General features: G+C 35.8%; 2 protein-coding genes and 1 long non-coding RNA gene across 16 annotated transcripts in view; 1 reads left to right on the forward strand and 2 right to left on the reverse strand.

The window, feature by feature from the left end:
* Nucleotides 1–8,517, reverse strand: part of LOC126874483 (RNA polymerase II elongation factor Ell) — a 146,907-nt gene extending 138,390 nt beyond the window's left edge. Inside the window, exon 1 of one of the 2 annotated variants that reach the window (XM_050636631.1) lies at nucleotides 7,674–8,517. In XM_050636631.1, coding sequence (XP_050492588.1) covers nucleotides 7,674–7,805 — 132 coding nt within the window. In that variant the 5' untranslated portion in view covers nucleotides 7,806–8,517. The remainder of the gene's footprint in view (nucleotides 1–7,673) is intronic. The other variant, XM_050636625.1, reaches the window with a different exon arrangement.
* A 221-nt stretch (nucleotides 8,518–8,738) lies between these two features.
* LOC126874548 (uncharacterized) lies at nucleotides 8,739–10,330 on the forward strand. The gene is made up of 2 exons (XR_007692841.1): nucleotides 8,739–9,395; nucleotides 10,152–10,330. It is a non-coding gene; the product is annotated as an uncharacterized LOC126874548 (long non-coding RNA).
* A 700-nt stretch (nucleotides 10,331–11,030) lies between these two features.
* Nucleotides 11,031–20,331, reverse strand: part of LOC126874335 (protein unc-13 homolog B-like) — a 379,726-nt gene continuing 370,425 nt past the window's right edge. For all 13 annotated transcript variants that reach the window (XM_050636351.1, XM_050636341.1, XM_050636331.1 and 10 more), the window contains one exon: nucleotides 11,031–20,314. In XM_050636351.1, the coding sequence (XP_050492308.1) occupies nucleotides 20,017–20,314 (298 nt within the window). In that variant the 3' untranslated portion in view covers nucleotides 11,031–20,016. The remainder of the gene's footprint in view (nucleotides 20,315–20,331) is intronic.

Here is a 20,331-nt window from a genome sequence, read left to right on the forward strand (position 1 = left end):
ACGCGAAAAGGTTGCAAATTACAATTGACTGTTTTTTCGAAAATTCTTGCACATCTTTCAACAATTCTGAACAATTTCTGTCAAGTTCTCTTCGCCCATCTACATAGATTTCTAAACTTTTACAAATCGTCGACAAGTCAACGTCAATACCAAGCAAACGCGATTTGAATCTCAAAGAGCGACTTAATATCGCTCGATCTGCATCGATTTTGTTTAATTGCGTAACGACCACACGTAACGATGATTCCTCGCGTGTACTTCGCGATTGAATAAATTTACATGACGTGTCATGAACTCTCCAAGCGTCTCGTTTTCTTTTCCGAATCTCCGACTATTCGCTGTCGACGATCGTTCGTTTTCGACGACCGACAATCGGCGTGCGCGTTCTCGTCGACACAAATTAACAACCGTCTCACCGATCAAAGTTGATTTCTGCAAACAATCGGCGAACCAACGTCTGGTAGAAGGTTCGACCCGTCTCATTTGCGATGTCGAGCAAATAAAAAGCATTGATCCGCTAAATCCATTGGGGGCTTCCGAGTTAATACGAACATGTTACGATAATTCGATGGGTTACGTACAATATCCTAGTGAGCGAAAGTGAGATTTCTTTTATATACTTTTATACTTTATTTTTATTACTTTTATATACGTTTCTCCGTGTAACCGTGGCTATACTTATGAAAATTCATCGTAGGAGGACATTGTAGATACATATTTGACATTTTTGTAAGTACAAATATACGTAAATTCAGATTGAAAGCTTGTTTTCCACCAAGGATATATGTGTATACCTACAGGACGAATCGCTCAATTCTATTATTTTAACCTTTTCCTTGTGAGAAAGTCAGTCGAGTGGTTGTTGAAGCTATGACTATGCAAAGCGCTACTCATACGTATAACGTATAAAATTATGGTAAAATATTGCATACGTACGTATGATACGTATTAACAAAAAAAAGAAAAAAAAATATGTACGTATAGTACGTTCATTAAACATAATATAACGATTTAATTTAGATAATAATTAGAATCAACCATAGTATCTGCGTACATTTTATGTCGTAATTCGAAATATCATCGAACAACGAATATAAAATCATTAAGAAACGGAGATTCCAAATCTAGTAACTATTGAGATAGTCTTTGAAGGCTTAAAATATCGACTAATAGCGCAAATGTAAATGAGATGTCGAACGAGTATGAATAATATACGTGACGAGCGAGGTTGATGATTTGCAAAAATTTCATTCATTAAATGCCTTTCTCTTATCTCGGTAGTTATTGGCATCCGAACTGATCCACGTTAATAGCGTTCTTTACTCTACCATATTCTACTCAGCTGGAAAATTAATTTCACTGAAAAAACGTATATCCTAGCGTTGTATGTCTTATTTTATCGAACCTTAATTTTCATACTCAATTTTGATCTTGACGATTATCTCTTGTCAATTCTACTATCTGCTAGCTTCCCCGATATGGAGGGGAAGCATTTAACGATATATACTGGTTTAAGGCTACTTAAATCGAGCATCGACTTCGAGGAATCTGACTATACATATCGAAACACGCAATGCATTCGTAATGACGATAGACGAATGAGAGTCTTCTGCAACAATATCCTTCAAGTTTTATTAAAACAGACGTGTTACGTGTTAGAGTGCGTTGCTTCCTTTCTAATCGCGCTATGAATGTATAAACGCATAATACAGTACAATCGTACATACACGTATCTACATATGTATGAAACATTGTGTATGTAAAACCATATAGGAAATCCCCTTAAGAAAAATCTGTACCAATATGAATCAATTAACGTAACGCGTTCTAAATGAATTATAACAGGACATTTCGTTATTCGTATGCTACTTACAAGTCGGAATATTACAAAGGAGTTCATTGAGTGCATTATTCACAATAAACATGAATCTTTGTAATAGTATGTTAGGCAAAGGTACCGATACGCGGCGGTACGACGTAGCCATGCTGTATCGGCGCTTTACATTTTTCGTTGTATGATGCGGTCTTTGGGTTTAAGCCTCTAGGGAGCGGAGCTTTTTTTTTTATTTTTTTTTCTGTCCTGAAAAACTTGGTCGCAAAACAGGACGCTTCGGTAGTTTGCTTTTTGGGTGCTGCTACTTACAAGTCGAAACTGATAAAGATGGCAGTTTCCTTTTAGAAAATGATCATTTTAACTCGTAATTCGAATAGGAAGATCTCCAGCGAGAATATAAATTCTTTTTAAGAATATGCAAATAACAGTCCGTTCATCGAGTCTAACTCTATCGTACGTATTAGCAAAATTTACGAAAAGAAGATCGACTGAAGAATCTAAAAACTGATTCCCTCGAGATTCGCGTTATTCGCTCTCATCCTACGCGATCCATCAAACCTAAATAGGAAAAAAGAAAGAAAAAGAAAAGCAAAGAAAGAGGGAGAGAAAAAGAAAAAAACGGAGAAAATCAATAAGTTTCTCCAACGATTTTGATACAAAGAAACTAACGAGAAAAAGAGGACCAAAAGATCGGTTCATTGGAAGACACTTTCAAGGCTCTCGCGACCGTTGACATTATTTCTTGAAATATGTACTCCTCCTGAGATTCATCTCGGCCGCTCACTTTCACTTGCCGCAATTTGCAGCGGATCGCGAGTCGAACTCTAGATTCACCGATTCCATGGTATTCCGTAGCGTGTGGCCGTGCGTAAGTAAACGGGCACGTGCTCCTTCTCCTTTACGCAGTAACGACACTGACACGCGCGTAATTACATTCATGTCCGGGTCGCGTTCCGTGCATGCGCCACGGCGTCGTTAAACTTCGCGCTTCGACCGCGGATCGTGTTACCTAATCGCGGGTCTGATAAGCGTGGCCTCGTCGAACGATCAACATGACGAGGACAATTCCAGGCGAAAGGGGAAAGTTGAAGGAACAAGCTTCGGTACCATTCGACAGAGAAATCGACGTATCGAAAGGAGAGAATTAAGGAGAAAAGTGTTCCTTTTTTTTTTTTTTTTTTTTTTTTTTTTGTACCGACGAATTTATTAATGCTAGAGCAATGATAATTGTTGCAGAGGAAGGTTATTCGTTGAAGAAGAGTGACATGTTTGTATATGGTTGTTGCATGTTAACAGTAGAGTAACTGCGGTCGTTAATGTGTTTTTAAATATACTATACATAAATAATTATAATGAAGATCGATGAAAGTAGAATAGCTAACTGTATGTGTATGATCAAGTTTCGATATAAATAAAAATTAATATTGACTTTGTTAAGAGCATCGACATTATTATTAATATGTAGCCGCAAAGGAAATAAAAGAAGATTTGATATTCGTAATTTTTATGGATATATAAATATGTATATTATATGCTAAACATCAGCTCGATTACAAATTTTCTGATTATATCTTCCATAAAAGCTACATTTACCATCCTTTTCTTTCAATGCTTCAGACAGGTTCCTCCTTTATATATTTCTACAAATATTTCCCTCTCTAGAGTATTAATTTTTCTCAAACGCTAGAAACTAGAAGCATCGAATTATTTGGAACAACCAGTAGCTTTACTTTGTATTAATTCGAGGTTGTAAGAAAACGATTGGCCGGTGAATACGCTCGGCAACCGGTTAATGCCCAGGGACCATTTCACGACACCTTGATTCGAATCACGCTCAGAGGCAATACTTATTCTTGGTTTGTAAAATTTCCAGCCGTCGGCGCGGCCTGTTCCCCCGGATCGTTATTCAAGTTTCGAGGAACAGCTGTGCTACTCAAAGAGGGCCCCACGCCTCTTTTCTTATGGGGTTAGGTGCCACGTACCCGAACCAAACTAGCCTCTGGGAGAGTTTAGCCCGGAAGGCCTGTGAATCTTACGTCGCTTTTTAAAGAACCCTGGCACATGCATTCTCCCTTAACCCATACACTCCTTTTCCCTAGTCCAGAAGCATCAGCTCAACAAAATAGCCTGAGTCTACAATAAGAGACTGCCACTTTTATAACGCGAGCTTTAAGTGTAAAATCTGAGCAATCGAATAATTTTGAAACTTAATTACGATCCAGCGATTTTCTGCAAATAATAACGAGGGAATTAATTTTTAGAAAAAAGCGAATCAATATTTTCGCCTTAGTCGAAGAGGAAATTGAAATTTCAAAAGATTTCCAACGTAACTTCTTGTATTCCGAGGTTTACCTTAATAACGAAGGGATTTTTGACGAACCAATGAATTAGAAATTTGATGTCAGTCGAAAATGAGATGAGATTTTAGAAAAGAAATATAAATTTGGCGTTGAAATATCGAATACTCTCGGCAATGTAAACCCGCTACTTTGCTTTCGCCATTCAAATTTAACTCCATGTTTTGACATTTTCGATAACAACCCCAACTCAGGCATAATTCCTCCAACTTTCAAATAAAGCTATCGTTTAAACTAACAAGCGAATCTAACTACGAAAAATCTAGCTTAAAATCTGATTTATCCAATAATCTGTAATAAATAAAAATTCATCCAACTGTACAAAAGAAGGTTGACTAACGTTGGTGACGAAGTTCCGATTTTCAACGTCAATGTCGTTTATTATTAACGCACAAACACGATGATGGTACCCCGCTGGGCGTAGCCACCCACATGTTATATTAGTATACCGCTATAATATTTTACCAAATGTCCTACTGGACAAATTGTAAAATTTAAATAAATAAATAAAAAAAGAAAAAAAAACTAACGCACGAAGTGTTCGTTTTCTGTTACCTACTATTTGTAACGCCGTTTCTCTTACCGTCCTCTAGCCGTTTCCATTTTCCCTGCTCAATAGCGTGTCCTCAACCATAAGTGTGGGAGACTTGGCCGCAGTATTATGCAACTACGCCCGAATCAGGCAGATTCGAACACGTGCCACGTTTCTGCGTCCCATCATCGCGCCTTTCTCTATTCGATCGAACGACTCGTCTCCTTGGTCATTTCGTTCGAGACCGTTCCATTTTCCACCAAGCAAAACCATATGGCACAATAATTCCCCAATTATGTAATATCAGTAAATGGGAAACAGCTAGAAATTGTAGATCATAGATTTTTCTCTTACAGATAAAAGATCCCTGTGATTCTATATGAGAACTTTTAGTTTTTCATCGAAATCGGTTAGAAAAAAACATTATAGAAACACCTTATTAATCCTTAAACTCGTTAAAACTCGTTATTATTATTATTACTAAATAATTATTATTATTAAAACTCGTTAAAAAAAAAAATAATAAAACACCTCACAGTTTCCAATTGATTAAAAGTAAAGAAACTTAAGCAATATTAAGAATGTAAATGTCATTCAGCCGATATAGGATCGTAATTTGTTTATAAAAAAAGAAAAAGATAATAATAATAAAATTGAACAAGTGAACAACGCAACATTGTCGAAATCGCTTCAATTCGCTGTAAATTCGCGGAATCGATGGAACTAATTAAAATAAATTTCGTTATTATTGGCGCTCCAATCAATTATCCAAATCTCGAAATTTTACGCTGAAATTACATCAATGAATATCGAAAAGCAAATATTTATCCGCGGAAAAGGACACGCTCTAAGTAAGTTTATGGCGGCCAACGAGCATAATATAATCGCTTCCTGATGTGGAACGAATAAACGCTTTACAGCATTCCGATTGCAATTTCGCGGATTCCTCGTGCACACTATTGCTACTTATAGGCCTTCAGGTCGTTTGCACCTATGAAGCAAAATTTCATGTTAAATATAAAATCGAATTAATTATTTCGTATTTCTGTTTTAACTAATCATTTTAATTTCTGTTCTTCGAAAAGATGATGTAATTACGCGGTGTTCGTTGCGAACGAAAATACAAGGAATGAAATTAATAAAATAATATTTTTTATTTCAATTATATGCAGAGTTATACGCAACGAGCGAACATGAAAAGGCTCAGAAGTCGAAGATAATTTATTTAAATGTACACAATTATTTTGATTTATAACTTGTAGAAAAATTAAAAAATGAAAATATTCAACTTATAAAGGAAACACGACATATGAATCTCAAACGAGTGACGTATTCGATTCGTGAAGAAAATGTTGGATAATATATAGTTACACGCGTCAACATCACGAAACGTCGTAGTTTTCCTAGTCGGAGATAAAGAAAACACGAAAATAATCTACTATTCGACCAACGCATCGACGATAAATCGTCGAACTCATAAACGACAAGGGTAACATATGGAAAGAGAAGATTCGTATTCTAGTTTAATAGCTTGAAAGATTTGTCGTGCAATTGACGTGAATTGGGTTTTGAAGCGCAAAATTACTCCTGAAATTGCATTAATCGAGTCGAATCTCGAACACGTTTAAAAAAACGCGCGATCGAAAGCTACGAGGAACCTGTGGCAAACTGTGAATCATACAAAACTCGCATGCAGACATTTTCACGTCATCATTTTTTATTTCGCTCGTTTAATCCAATTTTTGCTTTACACGTCTATGTACATATTGATAATACGCGTGTGTCAAAGCGTTACATGCATATTGCAACGCAATCTGCTTTAGCATCGATGTATTTTGACGCAAGGCATACGCCCCTTCGACGACTTTACTTTCGAATCTCGTCCAAGAGGTTGGAATACTTATGTCAGGTGGTGCAAGAATCGTCGAAGTTGTGACGATATTTTTTTGTAATCGTAGCGACATGCTCGCGTCTCGTTTTTCTATTCTCTATTTTCTTGTTTCTATACATTAAACAATTGCTAAGAAACAGGTAAATATGGATGCAATGTCTTACGAAGAACACAGATGGTGAGCAAACATAACCTCTACGAAAGCATGAAATACCGTCGGTTAGCGAAGCGAAAGATATTCCAAGATATTGGTTACGATAATATCGGGCAGAGTTAAAGAAAATCGAAAGAAAGATGTACTACACGTTTCGCATTACTGTAAATGGAAGAGATGATTCATCGATTTTCACGTTTTGCAATGGCAAAAAAGTAACGCTGTTATTTTAATGAATTCTTAAATCAAAATTAAAATATGCAAGCGGACAAAACATTCGTTTTAATAAACTTAGCCGCAATCTGGAAATGAATCTAGCAAGTGAACTGCCTTGTCAGTTCTCTTATTACGTAATGTCGTTGTCAAACCATACGGATATAGCGTAATGATGTAGTCGAACAAATTAACTCGGCGAAAAGAACACTCGTAATCGTTTTAAATTGAATCGCGTTCGATTTTTCTGTCAATCGCATACGAGAGGGCTAGGAGGGCAGAAAATACGTAGAGCAGTAAGCAGCTGCTAACAAGCCAACGTGGCCTGGGTTAACTCTTGATTCCAACATCTTTTTACTAGTGTTTTCACCGATGCCGTAATATGTTTCGAATAATAACGTTTCACGGTAATTTCCGCAAGCAAACATGACAATTTTTTGATCATGTAGTAACGAAATACCATACAAAATATGGCGAGTGAGTGACGATCGAGTGTCTCTTTCCTCGGCACGACATTACGACACATGTACGCACACATGACTGCTTCGTGACGCGTGCAGAGCCGTGTACGTACACACACGTCTGCACGTATATACATACATATATACGCACACGAGCTCGCAATTCCTAGCCTGTACATAAGGAAAAGAGATGGCGAAGAATGGAACGAAATAAGAGTACGATTTACTTACCCGATTTCTGAGGAAGTCCTCAATGGCACGCTGCGCCGAGTCGGTGAGTTTCACGAAGATCAGGGACTTGTTTTCGTGAAAATTACTATGCGACGATAAACCATACTGGACACCTGCCGCCAGCGCCGCCATTTCTCTGTCTCTCAACAGTGGGTTCTCTCTCGCACACGTCCCCTTCGTAAAAGCGCACACAGCTGACGTCCTTGTTAGTTAAACGTATCACTTTTTTTTACCTTTACTTGTTACTCCGCGATACGAGAACGACGCATACAACGCGGTGAGAAAACACTTGCCGCAACGAGATAGATACTTTCACTCGGAACAAATCGGAGTAACGATGGAGAGAAACAGAAAGAAAGAAAAAAAAAAAGAGGAAAGTAGAGAGACACAAAGAGAGAGAGAAAGATATATACAACCCCCCCCCGAAATAGAGGATTCTTTTTGCACGTAGCTCTGGCACACACGCGTTTTTCCTTCGTTTTCTCGACGCGTTTCTTTTTTCACGATCTCCACCTTTGCCACTTCTTTACGTGGTCCGTTTTCTTCGTCACGCTTCGAAAGTGGTAGCACCCGCGCGTAAACCACCCTCTCACACGTTCCTGGTCTTCGTTTTCTCTCAACCGTCACATATTAGCGCACCGATACGTCTCATTTCAGATTTTCTCGCGATTGGATACGTCGAGGAGAGAGCAGCGCCCGTCGTTTCGTTGTAAGAAACTACACAACTACACTTTCGAACGACCACCTGGTAGGTGGGGCTTACGGGAGAACCATCAACCAATCCCGATTTATACTCAGATACCACACGACTGCGCACCCTACCGACCTCCTCCGGTCACAGTCAATGATCGACTGACATTCTTCACCGTACCGCTTCATTCTTTGGATATTAGTGCTGCCATCTGCTTTCGATTTCGATAATTCCACATATACATATCAATTCCGTGAGAAGATAAAATAATTTGCATACTTAAGTATTTATAAGTCTAATATATTTTAGGTATATATATGCATCATAAATTGCTAAATTAAAAAATAATATAATCAGAAAGGAAGATATAGAATAAAAATATATGATGTCTTTTTCCTTTCTATATATTCAGTGAATCATGTTACCGTATTTGCTCTGATTTGACAAATTTATTTGTAGGAACCATCTTGCTCAGTTATCTTTTTATCTATTTGTTTATTCATTTATATATTTATATATTTAGTTATTGACGACAATAAAGCTTTCTTCCAAATCAAATAATAAATTGTGAAATTTATTGAAAATGTTTTAAAAATCACTTATTTGGTTATCACGTACCTCGGTTAATAAAACATTATAGAATGTATTTAATTAAATACGCCTGTGTATTATTTTTAAAAACAAATCATTCTTTTGTGCGAAAATAAGCTATAAACTCGATAATAATTCAGCCAATTAAAAATATGGTATGTATAATCAGAAAGGGACTTACGTAATTCGCTGGTGTGGCAGCACTGCAGAGCAGTAACCTTATCAACGTGAAATGTTATATATTCTTAGTCTAATTGTATAGAAAAGTTGAAGTATAAAATTTGAAGATGATTGAAAAGTTTACACCGCAAACTGTTATAATAACGGTTTGGATCGGCTGGTTATTCTATACAACAACGTTCGATTATCGAAGATATCGCTTCAACACAATGCCTTATCTGCACCCCGCTGCTAGTTCTTATGCTCGTGAAATAGAACTGGTAATATACAAAGAACATTTTCATCATCATAATATTTAATAGTTCATTAAAACAAGCTGTACCGAAGTGTAGCTATCGCGAATTATGAGCTCAAAAGAATTTTGGTAAGAAAAGTTGTAATAAGCAAGAAAAGATCTGGATTTTTTTAATTTATTATTAAAATCATCAAATATATCAACGTTATTTATGTCTTTAAAATGATTTATAAAATCTTCTTTAATTTCATTAAATTGTATAGTTACTGCTTTATGTAATAAGCAAATGTATATGTCTCAGAATGTTATGTGTATTGATTCAAATTTCAGGCGTCATGAATCAGGAGATTTGTATCCTTTATTTTAAGAAATGCACTCAATTTTTAAAGTCCTTAGTATGTGTTCGATTTGTTTGCAATTGTTGATGTAATTTCCCAAAATCACTGAATTTGTGTTTTGTATTATTTGTATATGTTTTATTAAGTAATAATATATCACTATTCGCAAAAATTGGTACCTAATGTTAACTCAGCAACGTAACAAGCAAGTCAAATAAAAGACTGATGAATTTTAGTATTGAATTTTAACTATTTTAATCCATCAGCACTAATAAAAAGGTTTTTAAAAAGTAATATAAAATTGATGTGACAATGGGGAGATAATAAGCTCATAGTTCACTAACAATATATTATTATTGATATTTGTAGTCAAATAGGGTTATAGTTTATTTTCATTATTTTCATTAATCTTCCATACTAATAAGTATTATTATTCTTTGTAGGGAAAGTTGGGTAAAGTGTACAAATTCAAAGAGCATCTAACCAAGAGCATGTACGAAGGAAAGTGAAGTATAAAAGTTCTTTATATCATTATAATATATTTAATAGTATATATGTATATATCAAGAATTATAACTGTTGTAGTTATAACAACATTTAATAAATTACAATATGAAAAATATATTTATTTTTAATCAATATATGTGATATATTTTGGATAATGTAAGTTTATGTAACATATTTGCAATGTGGCAAAGTTCTTCTGACCTATGATTTTAAATTTTAATGTAAATCTTATATGTTTTTATGCTTTGAGAACATATGCATCTAGTAACAAGAAAAGGTAAACGAAGAGGAATTAGGTATTAATTAAACGAGAAATCAGGTATTTAGCAATTTATTTTTTTTCATTCTTATACTTAATTGTTTGACTGAAACGTCTTTATACCAAGAAGTCTTGTTCTAAAATAAATTCAATGAAATATTATTTAGTAATATTAACGTTAAATTTAATAAAAGGAGGTATTCAAGTAAAATATTTTGAGATTGATTGATTTTGATGTTTTATTAGATTTTTGTGAATTACCTTCCCCTGAGATAGCCGATTCCTTTAAGAAAGCCATCCTTTTCCTATCTCTTAACATTTATCATCTTATATCGCATAATTTTTGTTCCACTGTCCATTTAAGAGCACCCATTGGATATGATAAATTTATATGAATGAAAATTTAGACAAGCTGTGCAAATGGTTAATAGAATGAATAAACATAAAGTTAAATATTTTATATCTGAATATATCATTCGTTAATGTTATTAGATAATTGTATCAACATTGTTTGATTAAATTCTACTTTGTGGAGACACAATGATCGAATGTTACATAGTGGTTCCTCTCTTGAGAGATTAATTAAAGTATATTATGGTTGTTTACTTTGCATACAGAACAAATACCATGACAAGGAAAATCTTGCCTAAAAAAATTGCGCCTCCGCAATGTACAATAAATAACGGCGTCTTAGATACTAAGCTTTATTAACATTTACAAAAGAAAAACAGGTATTCTATGAAGTGCTATTTCTTTCTTTTAACAGTATTTCCTTTCGGATAGAGTATAGTATCCGGATTGCAATATTTTTAATCTGAAAGCGTCTTTTTGGGGATACTTTACGTCGCTAAAGCTGAAAATGAGAGTCATTTTTCACGGAAATAACGATTTTGAAAATTCGGACTCATGAACATTTGCCAGACAAAGATCTTAACATAAATCCGCGTAAGATGATTTTATAAAGACGTTAAGAGGTAGGTTTACAAAACAACTGATGGCACAGCCATCAATGCCAATGCTCCAAATGCCAATTTTGCCGCTTACCGCATTCCGTTTTCTGTATGAAAATAAAAAATATGTTTATTTCTGTGGAAAATAACCCTTATTTTCGGTTTCAATGATCTTAAAAACCGCTAACAAATGTCATTCTAACCGAATATTTTCCAGTTCGGATACTATACTGAGCCTTCGTTTCATGTAATAAACAGGGAACTGTAAAACTCCATACAGAATATACATATGTCAAATGAAAGTAGAAAATATGAAAGAATAACACGTGATGAGAAAGTATACATAGCATACATATAAGCATAAGTATACATGTAACAGACAGAACATAATAACAAGACCATTGATATACCCAGAACATAAGAATTTTTAAGTTCAACGAACTGTGTATTTAGAAAATGCTTCATTTTGGCTGATGCTTCGCGTCCCAACAAGATGTATTTATATGTATGTATGTTTTGTAAGTGAATTTTGTGAAAATTACATAAAGACACGTAGTTATGTCAAAGTCATCGGATATTTGCTAATTTGCTGAAACACGAGGCAACATCAGATTGTGAATTTATAGCGTGACCGTGTACATATTATGTATGTACAAGTGTTATACTACATATACATATATACATAGGTTGACGCATATAAAATGTTGCAAGTCATTTGGAACTAGTGTGGATAACAGCAAAATTTTTCTAGATACTAAATTATTTAAGGTATATGATACGTATACTTGTATGATACGTTTTCTCTTTCTAAAATCATTAAATGCCAGAAATCAATTTGGCGCTATTCCTAGCAATTTCGATGTTGACAACTTGAAGCATTTCATATGAACCATTTATATGTATATATAGATATATATGTATATATATATGTGCAACTGTATATGCAATATATTTTGCGTTTATACGGTTATATTTTACATATGAGCATATTGCTGATGCAGAAATTATAAATTACAAAAAGATAGCCGAGACAATAAACGGACGCTTCGTATAATATGAAGATCCATGTCGTAATATACAGTGATAACGATGATAATGATTGTGGCAAAGAGAGATATGATGAAAACAATAGCAACAACGATTAGATGTATGAGCATTGTTTTCTTATTGATTTCGCTAACTATCAGACGAAAATCCAGAGGTCTCTAATAAAACTTACGAAATGATAAATTATGGTTCTTACCTAATATTAGCTAGTATCGAAAGTAGAAATTTTTAATGAAAATTATTACAATGTGTATTTACTAGAAGAGAGATCACTAAGGTCATTTCACAAACAAAGCATTTTATATGTATTTTACTCTGACATGCGTCAATTGTATTTGAACACTTCTGTACAATTGAACACTGACGTATAAAAGCAGCATCGATTGAAATAAAATTTGACAAAATTAGATGTTATTAATTAAACATGAGTCCTCTAGATTGTCGATGGTCTGTATTCAGTAAATTTCGTACAGTAATTATGGTGATAAAACATCGAGTCACATCTTAAATTTTATCTAATAATTCGTGATAATGAAGTTACTTCGATTGTACCTTTCACGTAAAATACGACGATATGGAATGTGGCACAATGATTCAACGACGATAAAACTCTGGTCAACTTTCCTCGTTTGCCTTTTATTCGCACTTTTATACTCCATTTAACTACTTCAGTTGATCGACAGATACCACTGTAACAATCTTTTTCGTATTGACATTTAGTTCGCGTAATTCTTGAATAGCATTGTCACTTAATAATTCTTTCTTCCGTTGGCTTATACTATATCACGTCATACACATTTCCTAATTTATCGATCGAATCTTGTTAACGTTTGCACACGTCGCCAAACAAAATTACCTCTTTCGTAAAATTTGTTTAAGAATGACTCATCATTATATACAAATGATTACAACCAATTTCGCACATATAATTTTATCCCTTATGTTGTTACGAACTAATCACGATGCACGTTATTTTGTAATTTGCACTAGAAAAATTTAAGAACTTTGATAATTGTTGGAAGTTTGAAAAAAGAAGCCATTACGTATTGTGCTATTTCTCTAAAATGGAGATGAAAAACATTATTAATGATAAAACATAATCATTTCCTTAATCTTCTTTTTCTTACAAGAACATGAAGTAAGGATGACAATAATGTATGTATGCGTGTGTGTATGTACGTCGAACAAATATGATGAAATCGGCGTGATTTCAAAATTGTTCGATGACGTATGTATACGTATGTTTGGAGAAGTACTGCAAGAAACGACGATGAATTTCATTAGAATTAGCGATAATAATTATCTCGGCTAGGATTATTAGATAATTAATAATAATGTTGAATAAATAGAACAAAAACGTGGACGAAAATCAATCGATGAAATAACAAGTTCGAAAAAATACCTGCCAATGCTGGCGTCGCGTGCGTCGATCGATCAAGAGAGATAAATTCTTCAAGAGTAGAATCGCAATGTAAAATCATGCACACACGTTCAGAGCTACTTAGATGAAAGAGACTTCAATTATACAAATGGTTCAAAGAATAATAAGCTCTTCATGCGAGTGAATGAACAAAAGATAAACGTTTATTAATAAAGATTTGGGTTTATACGTATTATTACTTTTTCTTGTGTTGAATGTGCGTGTTTGACTCTGATACAATTGCTTTTAGGTTCACCTATGTATACTCAGAGGCTGCGCAACGGTATGCCGTAATTATAACTCTTCTTCCTCATCGTTCGCTTGGTTTTGCGTTAAAAATTTTGATAATAACAATGGTACACTCTTTGCGGGGATGATGAAAATGTACTCATTACTCGTTGAGATATAATACCTAATAATCACGCAGTCATCCGCACGTACGCACAGAATTACGTGTTCCGTACACATTATTGTTTTCTTTTTTCAAATGCGTCTTGTCGCATGATTACAAATTTATTCCTTAATATGCTTTACTTACGAAACACAAACATTCTGCCATTTTTTTTAAATATATTTGTTAAGTACAATTATATACGCGCCGTACGATTTTTCAAGCATAGTATTGTCAACAATTGTGTATATATTTGTTCTTTTTTTCCTTTTCCCCTTTCGTTTGTTAAATGGTTTCTTCTGCTACACGTCCTCACGATACAGCAATCTGAAGTCTAGTTTTTTCGAATGATTTCTTTTTTTTGGTTTTGCATCCATGGTCAGTTACTGAACGCAAAAGTTCGCGGTGACATCTCGCGCTCTCGTCGAACAAGAACTACGAACACTTGACCTTGTTCCATAATATACGCGTCCCAATCTTTTTTCTTTTGATTAGATGTTCTATGAAAAGAATGATGGATCGATCCGTGCAACGAGACGTTTAATCACAGGAAGAAATATTTACGGGTTTTGGATCTTTTTCACGACTGTATAAATATAAATGTTTAAACGTTCGTAATATATTAAAGTGATCTATGGGTATACGTTCTCATTATGTAAGGATAGTAATACATTCCGTTTCCCACTTTTTTCTTCAGTACTGGTTTCTTTTAACCCTTTAGGGACTGTTCCTTTTCATCTTTTTTTCATCTTTTCTTTCATATTTATATATATATTTTTTTTGAATTCAAAGTTATTCAAAGTAATGAAATTCATAGACTAAAGTCTAGTTCTATTATTAAACACTCATCTCTAAACACTCACAGCATGCATCGCATTACATTATAATAATCTAATAACAATATGCATGTAAATGTTATAACACTAGAATGATATTAATGTTACAAATTATGTATTAGTACCGTAATTATATTCGATATCTTAAGAGAGTAGAATCCAAGATAAAGCACTTGAAAACTGAATTCAGCGCGCGAGTCCCAGCAGGGTTAAACTTTTATTCATTTCAGATCAGTTTGCCAGCGTCGCGTAAACCTTCGTATGTCAATGCTTCTCCTCGAACAGCGATACGAACATTATTTATCTTCTGCACAGTACTTTTTTGAGGTTAAACTATACTGAACAAAGAAAAAGAGTAAACGTCGTGACAACGATATTTGCTTGTTTTTTTCCTATGATTGCGAACGGCATAAGAACGAACATGGCTCACGTGTTACCGTTCCCGTGAATTCCAATGAAGATATCACTATCGAACGGCACCGTGTAAAATATCTAATTGTTGTCTCCCGCTCCCTCGTTGATCGTCGAAATCGTTCTCTTACCTTTATCATTTATTATCCAACGAATACTTTTGCGTTCCCTATTTTATTTCGTGTCGATATCATAGTGTTCTTGTTCTCGTTATGTTACCGATCGTTCACGTAGACATTGTGACAGGTGACAGATAGTCACAATCTCTATGTAATATCGCGACGATTGCCATGGTATCTTTCGTTATCATACACCAACGAGACTCTTCGGACGTTTAACGAGTATAGAGAATAGGAATCGAAATGTTTTTTAAAAGAGAAGAATACTGTTACTATTGGGATCGGTGTATTACGTGCATGGTATGTGTAATTATGTATATATGTATGTATGTTGTATTGTGTATATAGAGTACATGTACGTATGGTACATATATGTCTTATGCGTGTTGTATAGTAGTACAGCGATAACTGGCCAGAATTTCGTTTCGTTAACTAGCTGTTAATATTCCCATTAGTTTTTGGAACCGGCCTTGTGGCCTCTGATGTTATGTATATATTTAAAACAAACAAATGTATCAAGTATATCTTACTTCAGTCATCACTTGGATTTAATCAAGAAGAGAAAATCTTTATGAAATATACTTCCTTCGATAACTGGTCAGTTGAAATCCCAATATGTGGCCAATTAGAGAAGCACTGCTGTATTGTGTCTTGTTTGAAATGCAGAGCATCCCGCGTGTTTGTTTCTTGATGTAATACGTGTAAGTGCGGGTATAAGTGTAAATGTAATGCTTGTAAGTGTAAATATATTTGTCTGTAAATGTAAACGAACATGTAAGTATGTGCAAGTGTGTACGTATGTATATGTATTTTAAGGGGTAATTATCACAGAATACACGAGATATTTTTTTTTCATTAAGCTTACGAGATATTAATCGAAGCGGAGAGTAGGAGGAAAAAGTGGCGGTCAATTCCGTCCACGAAGCGCAATTGTCGACCGACACGGAAATTTCCCAGCGGAAAGAAACACACAAAAGGTTGTTCCCATTTCGTCGACGGACTTGGCCTGGTTGCCGAATTTGCCAGCCCTTTTTCATTAATTAGTATGTAGTACTTAGGCAGCGGAGAAAATAGACACTTTTACAAATGAAGATGGTGGCGAGATCGCGGATCCGTGTTTTTCTCTTTCAATTCTACTTTCTCCCCCCCTTACGTCTTTCTCTTTCTTCTTCATACGTTGTTTTTTCTATTTTCTATTCATCTATTTCACTCACGCCATGCTGTTTCTTCATCCGCATTCGATGCTCGTTTCCAAGCTCGAAATCGTTTCTCATCACATTCGTTTTTGAATAAAGGTACACCAGGATTGAAACAGCGCGAACGTTGTAAAAGAGACGAACAGCAACGCGTTTTGTGCATGAGGAGCATTTCGTCGAGGGTCGTTTAGATCGACACGGATACACAGATCCGGGCACATTTGAATCTACGCGTTCTAACCACGTCAACGAGTAACGTGCTAAACCTGTTCTTTTATGAAACGAAATATGTACGGTAAAATTATCACGTAAACTCTATTTTGTCCTACGATTTTTCGTGATGAGATTCAGAGGTGCATCGATTCATGAATGATAAACCATTATTTTTTCTCTTTCAATCGTGAAACGTATTTGTATTTCTGATGTAAAGTTACGTGGTAAGAGGTAATTTTGGAAAGATATGCGCTTGTATGTATATGTATAACGTGTTAATAAACGGAATTATATTCGAAGGTTCTGCGCCTGACCTGTGTCGCGTGTAGACGCATCATCCGGATATGGTAAGCGCCTGGTGTAAATATGTAATTGTAAAGATAGCCGAATTTTCCTTTTTTTTTTTTTTCTCGGGTGGCTTTCTCTTCAGACGAATATCCCGCGCTCGCAGCTACATCAGCATTTATATACTATACACAATACGTAAGTATATCTAGACGTACTACGTAGTAGAAACTTTTCTTGTGGATATAATCATGTAATCTCTGGAATTGTATAACTGGTTTGACCTGCGAAGGTCAGAGAATGAAATTTATTTAGTTTTAAAGTCGCGTGCATCTTTTTTTTTGTGTTATTAATAGTTTCCATCTTCTGCGTCTTCCTTCTGTTTCTTTTTTTTTTCTTTTGTTTCACAGTGACCACTTTTCTTTGCCTTTTTATTCCCATATGTAGGTTTCTCGGGAGATCCGATCGAAGCTTCGTGCAAGAACTGCGACATGTGTTCTTAAACAAGTGTTTCCAGAGTTTTCGAACGACATTAGATGCGAAACGAAGAACGTTAGGATGTCTTCCGCGGGGATCGTTTCCGTTTTGTAGCAGACTGAGGGACCGTTTAACGCGTCCGCCCTCGATTTTCCCGATTTTTCATTTTCTTTTTATTCTTCATATATAGTGGGGGAAGTCTTGCATTAGAGAATCGCGGGCTCTGATCTTCGTAACTTAACCAACTGTTCCCACGAGTGGACAATGTTTGATCTATATACAAGAGTAATATCGATGAGATATTTTTAAGCGAATAGACAAAGAAGTATCGATGTCCGTTATTTTCGAAGCTTGCGTTCCACCTCGTCGTTTACATATTTGGTTTTGCACGTTCACACAAAAAGCAATGATCGTGGAAAGGGGAAAGTGTCGAAGTTACATGATTATTTAAGTTACCATACATCTACCACGATATAAAGTTTAATTTCGAAAAAGTTAGGCTGTCGATTCGTAGAAATAGTAGTTTCTGGCTAGAACAGATCGAAAACCGGATTCTCTGTTTCACGATATTGTACGCAGAATGAAAATTGAAGGCGGACGAAAGGATCCTAACTCGTATGTTTCTTCCTCTTCTTGTTATTCTTTCTTTTTTTATTCTTTTCTTCTTCACTGGAACGGAATATCGGCTTCTTGTGTACGTGAACATCTTCATCGTATTAAACGTCGTATTAAAGGTCTTCGAAGCGAGACCCAAAAGGATGATTCACGGGGAATGATCGAAGTCTTCGAGCGGACCTCGTAATACGTTCACCACCAATAATCAGACTCTTACGATCTCTTGTTAATTCTTACAATAAGAACGTACTTTACATTACAATGCCTATTTTATTACTAACGGCGCGTCCCGAGTAACGTCGTGACGCGCCTATTGGTCGTACGCAATGCTACGTTAAACTGTTATTTAGAAAAACTTTTTTTCGTCAACAATGTGTTTCACATATCTACAAGTAAACTCGTCATTCCGAACAAACGGTCTAAAACGTCGTCTCTCACGAGTGTCTATATCTTATATGTAGTATTACATTTTCCTCATTACAGCGCGATTCGTATTTTTTAGTTTTGAAAAAAGAAAAAAAAAAAACACTCCCGATTCACGTTTTATATTTGCAACGTGCTAACGATCACGGACCCCGATTCGATCGTTCTTCGTGCTCTTCTTCGTTTTCCTTTTCCTCTAGCTGCAGTCAAGCTGCTTCCGTTTCTTCTGGGAGTCCGTACACGTCGAGGTCTAACCGCGCTGGACGTATCATCTACGACTAATTCGACTCCTTCCCTCTCCTTACGTTACGAATATTTACCAAATATATTACGTACTGGCAGCACTGTTTTTACGTGTCGCGTCTGTTCAGAACACTCTTCGATACCTGAGGTTTCATATTTTCCATTTTTATGGCACTTACTTGAACGAAAAATCTGTCCGTATATCTTCCCATATTCTTGACCAATCATCATCCTGTTTTCTACATTTCTATCGCTTTTCCGAAAAGATAGGAGGAATCACCCTTCCTCTTTTCTACTCTCTTTGTCCGACTTCTACTAGCTGGATGAACGTTTCGATTCGGGGACTTGACTTTCAACATGTTTACTCGAAAACCTTCTTTCTTTTTCTTTCTTTTGGTTTTGTCTTCTTTTTTTTTTTTTAATTCTCGGCTCATTCGGTTTATATAGGGGACGGGGCTAAAGCTCTGTGATTCGTAAAAAAGAGAGAAGAACACGCTCGACCGGAAGCTGACTGCGAAGGAAGCGAGAAGAATGATGTCGCACGACAAGGTCTCTCGTTCCCTCATTGACCGACGTTAGCATTAGAACCGAAAAGGATTCGGCCGATCGTCCTTATCGGTGATTTTTCTCGCTTATGTGTTTGCTGCAATGTGTGTTTCTTATTTTTATTTTGTGTCTCACGCATTCTCGATATCGCATGTGTCTCGCGGTGTTGCTCGTTTTTTTTTCTTTTACTTATTTGCTGAATTATTTTGTTTTGTTTGCTTTTTAAAGACTTCATTCTCGACAACGACGGCCGAACGCTTCTATGGTTTCCCCTATGGACAACGCCCCTCTCCTTCTCTCCTTCGAGCTCTTTCCAAACTCGAAGGACGCATCGCTTCGCTGTCGTGGCTTAATGCTGTGACCCTGAGCCTCAGGTAGGGTTCGGTAACGGTGTCTCCTGCCTGATATCACTCTTCAGTTTCACGAACTCTTTTGCGATCTCGTCGTTGTTCCTCTGTGAAAGAATCCTTAGGATTGTCCAGCCGGTCTCGTCCATCTGGATTCGTTTACCAAGCGACAACCAGCAGGCGCACGAGCCTTCCTCGACGATGTCCTTGAGCTGCATTACTGCCACACCGACCAGCCTGTCCTCTCTCGCGAAACAGTAGTCCTTCACGCAGATATGCAACTCGTAGAAATCAAGTTGCTGCTGCTCATTGCCGATCATGCTACATACGTCGAAATA

This window comes from Bombus huntii, chromosome 2, assembly GCF_024542735.1.
Source record: "Bombus huntii isolate Logan2020A chromosome 2, iyBomHunt1.1, whole genome shotgun sequence".
NCBI lineage: Eukaryota > Metazoa > Arthropoda > Insecta > Hymenoptera > Apidae > Bombus > Bombus huntii.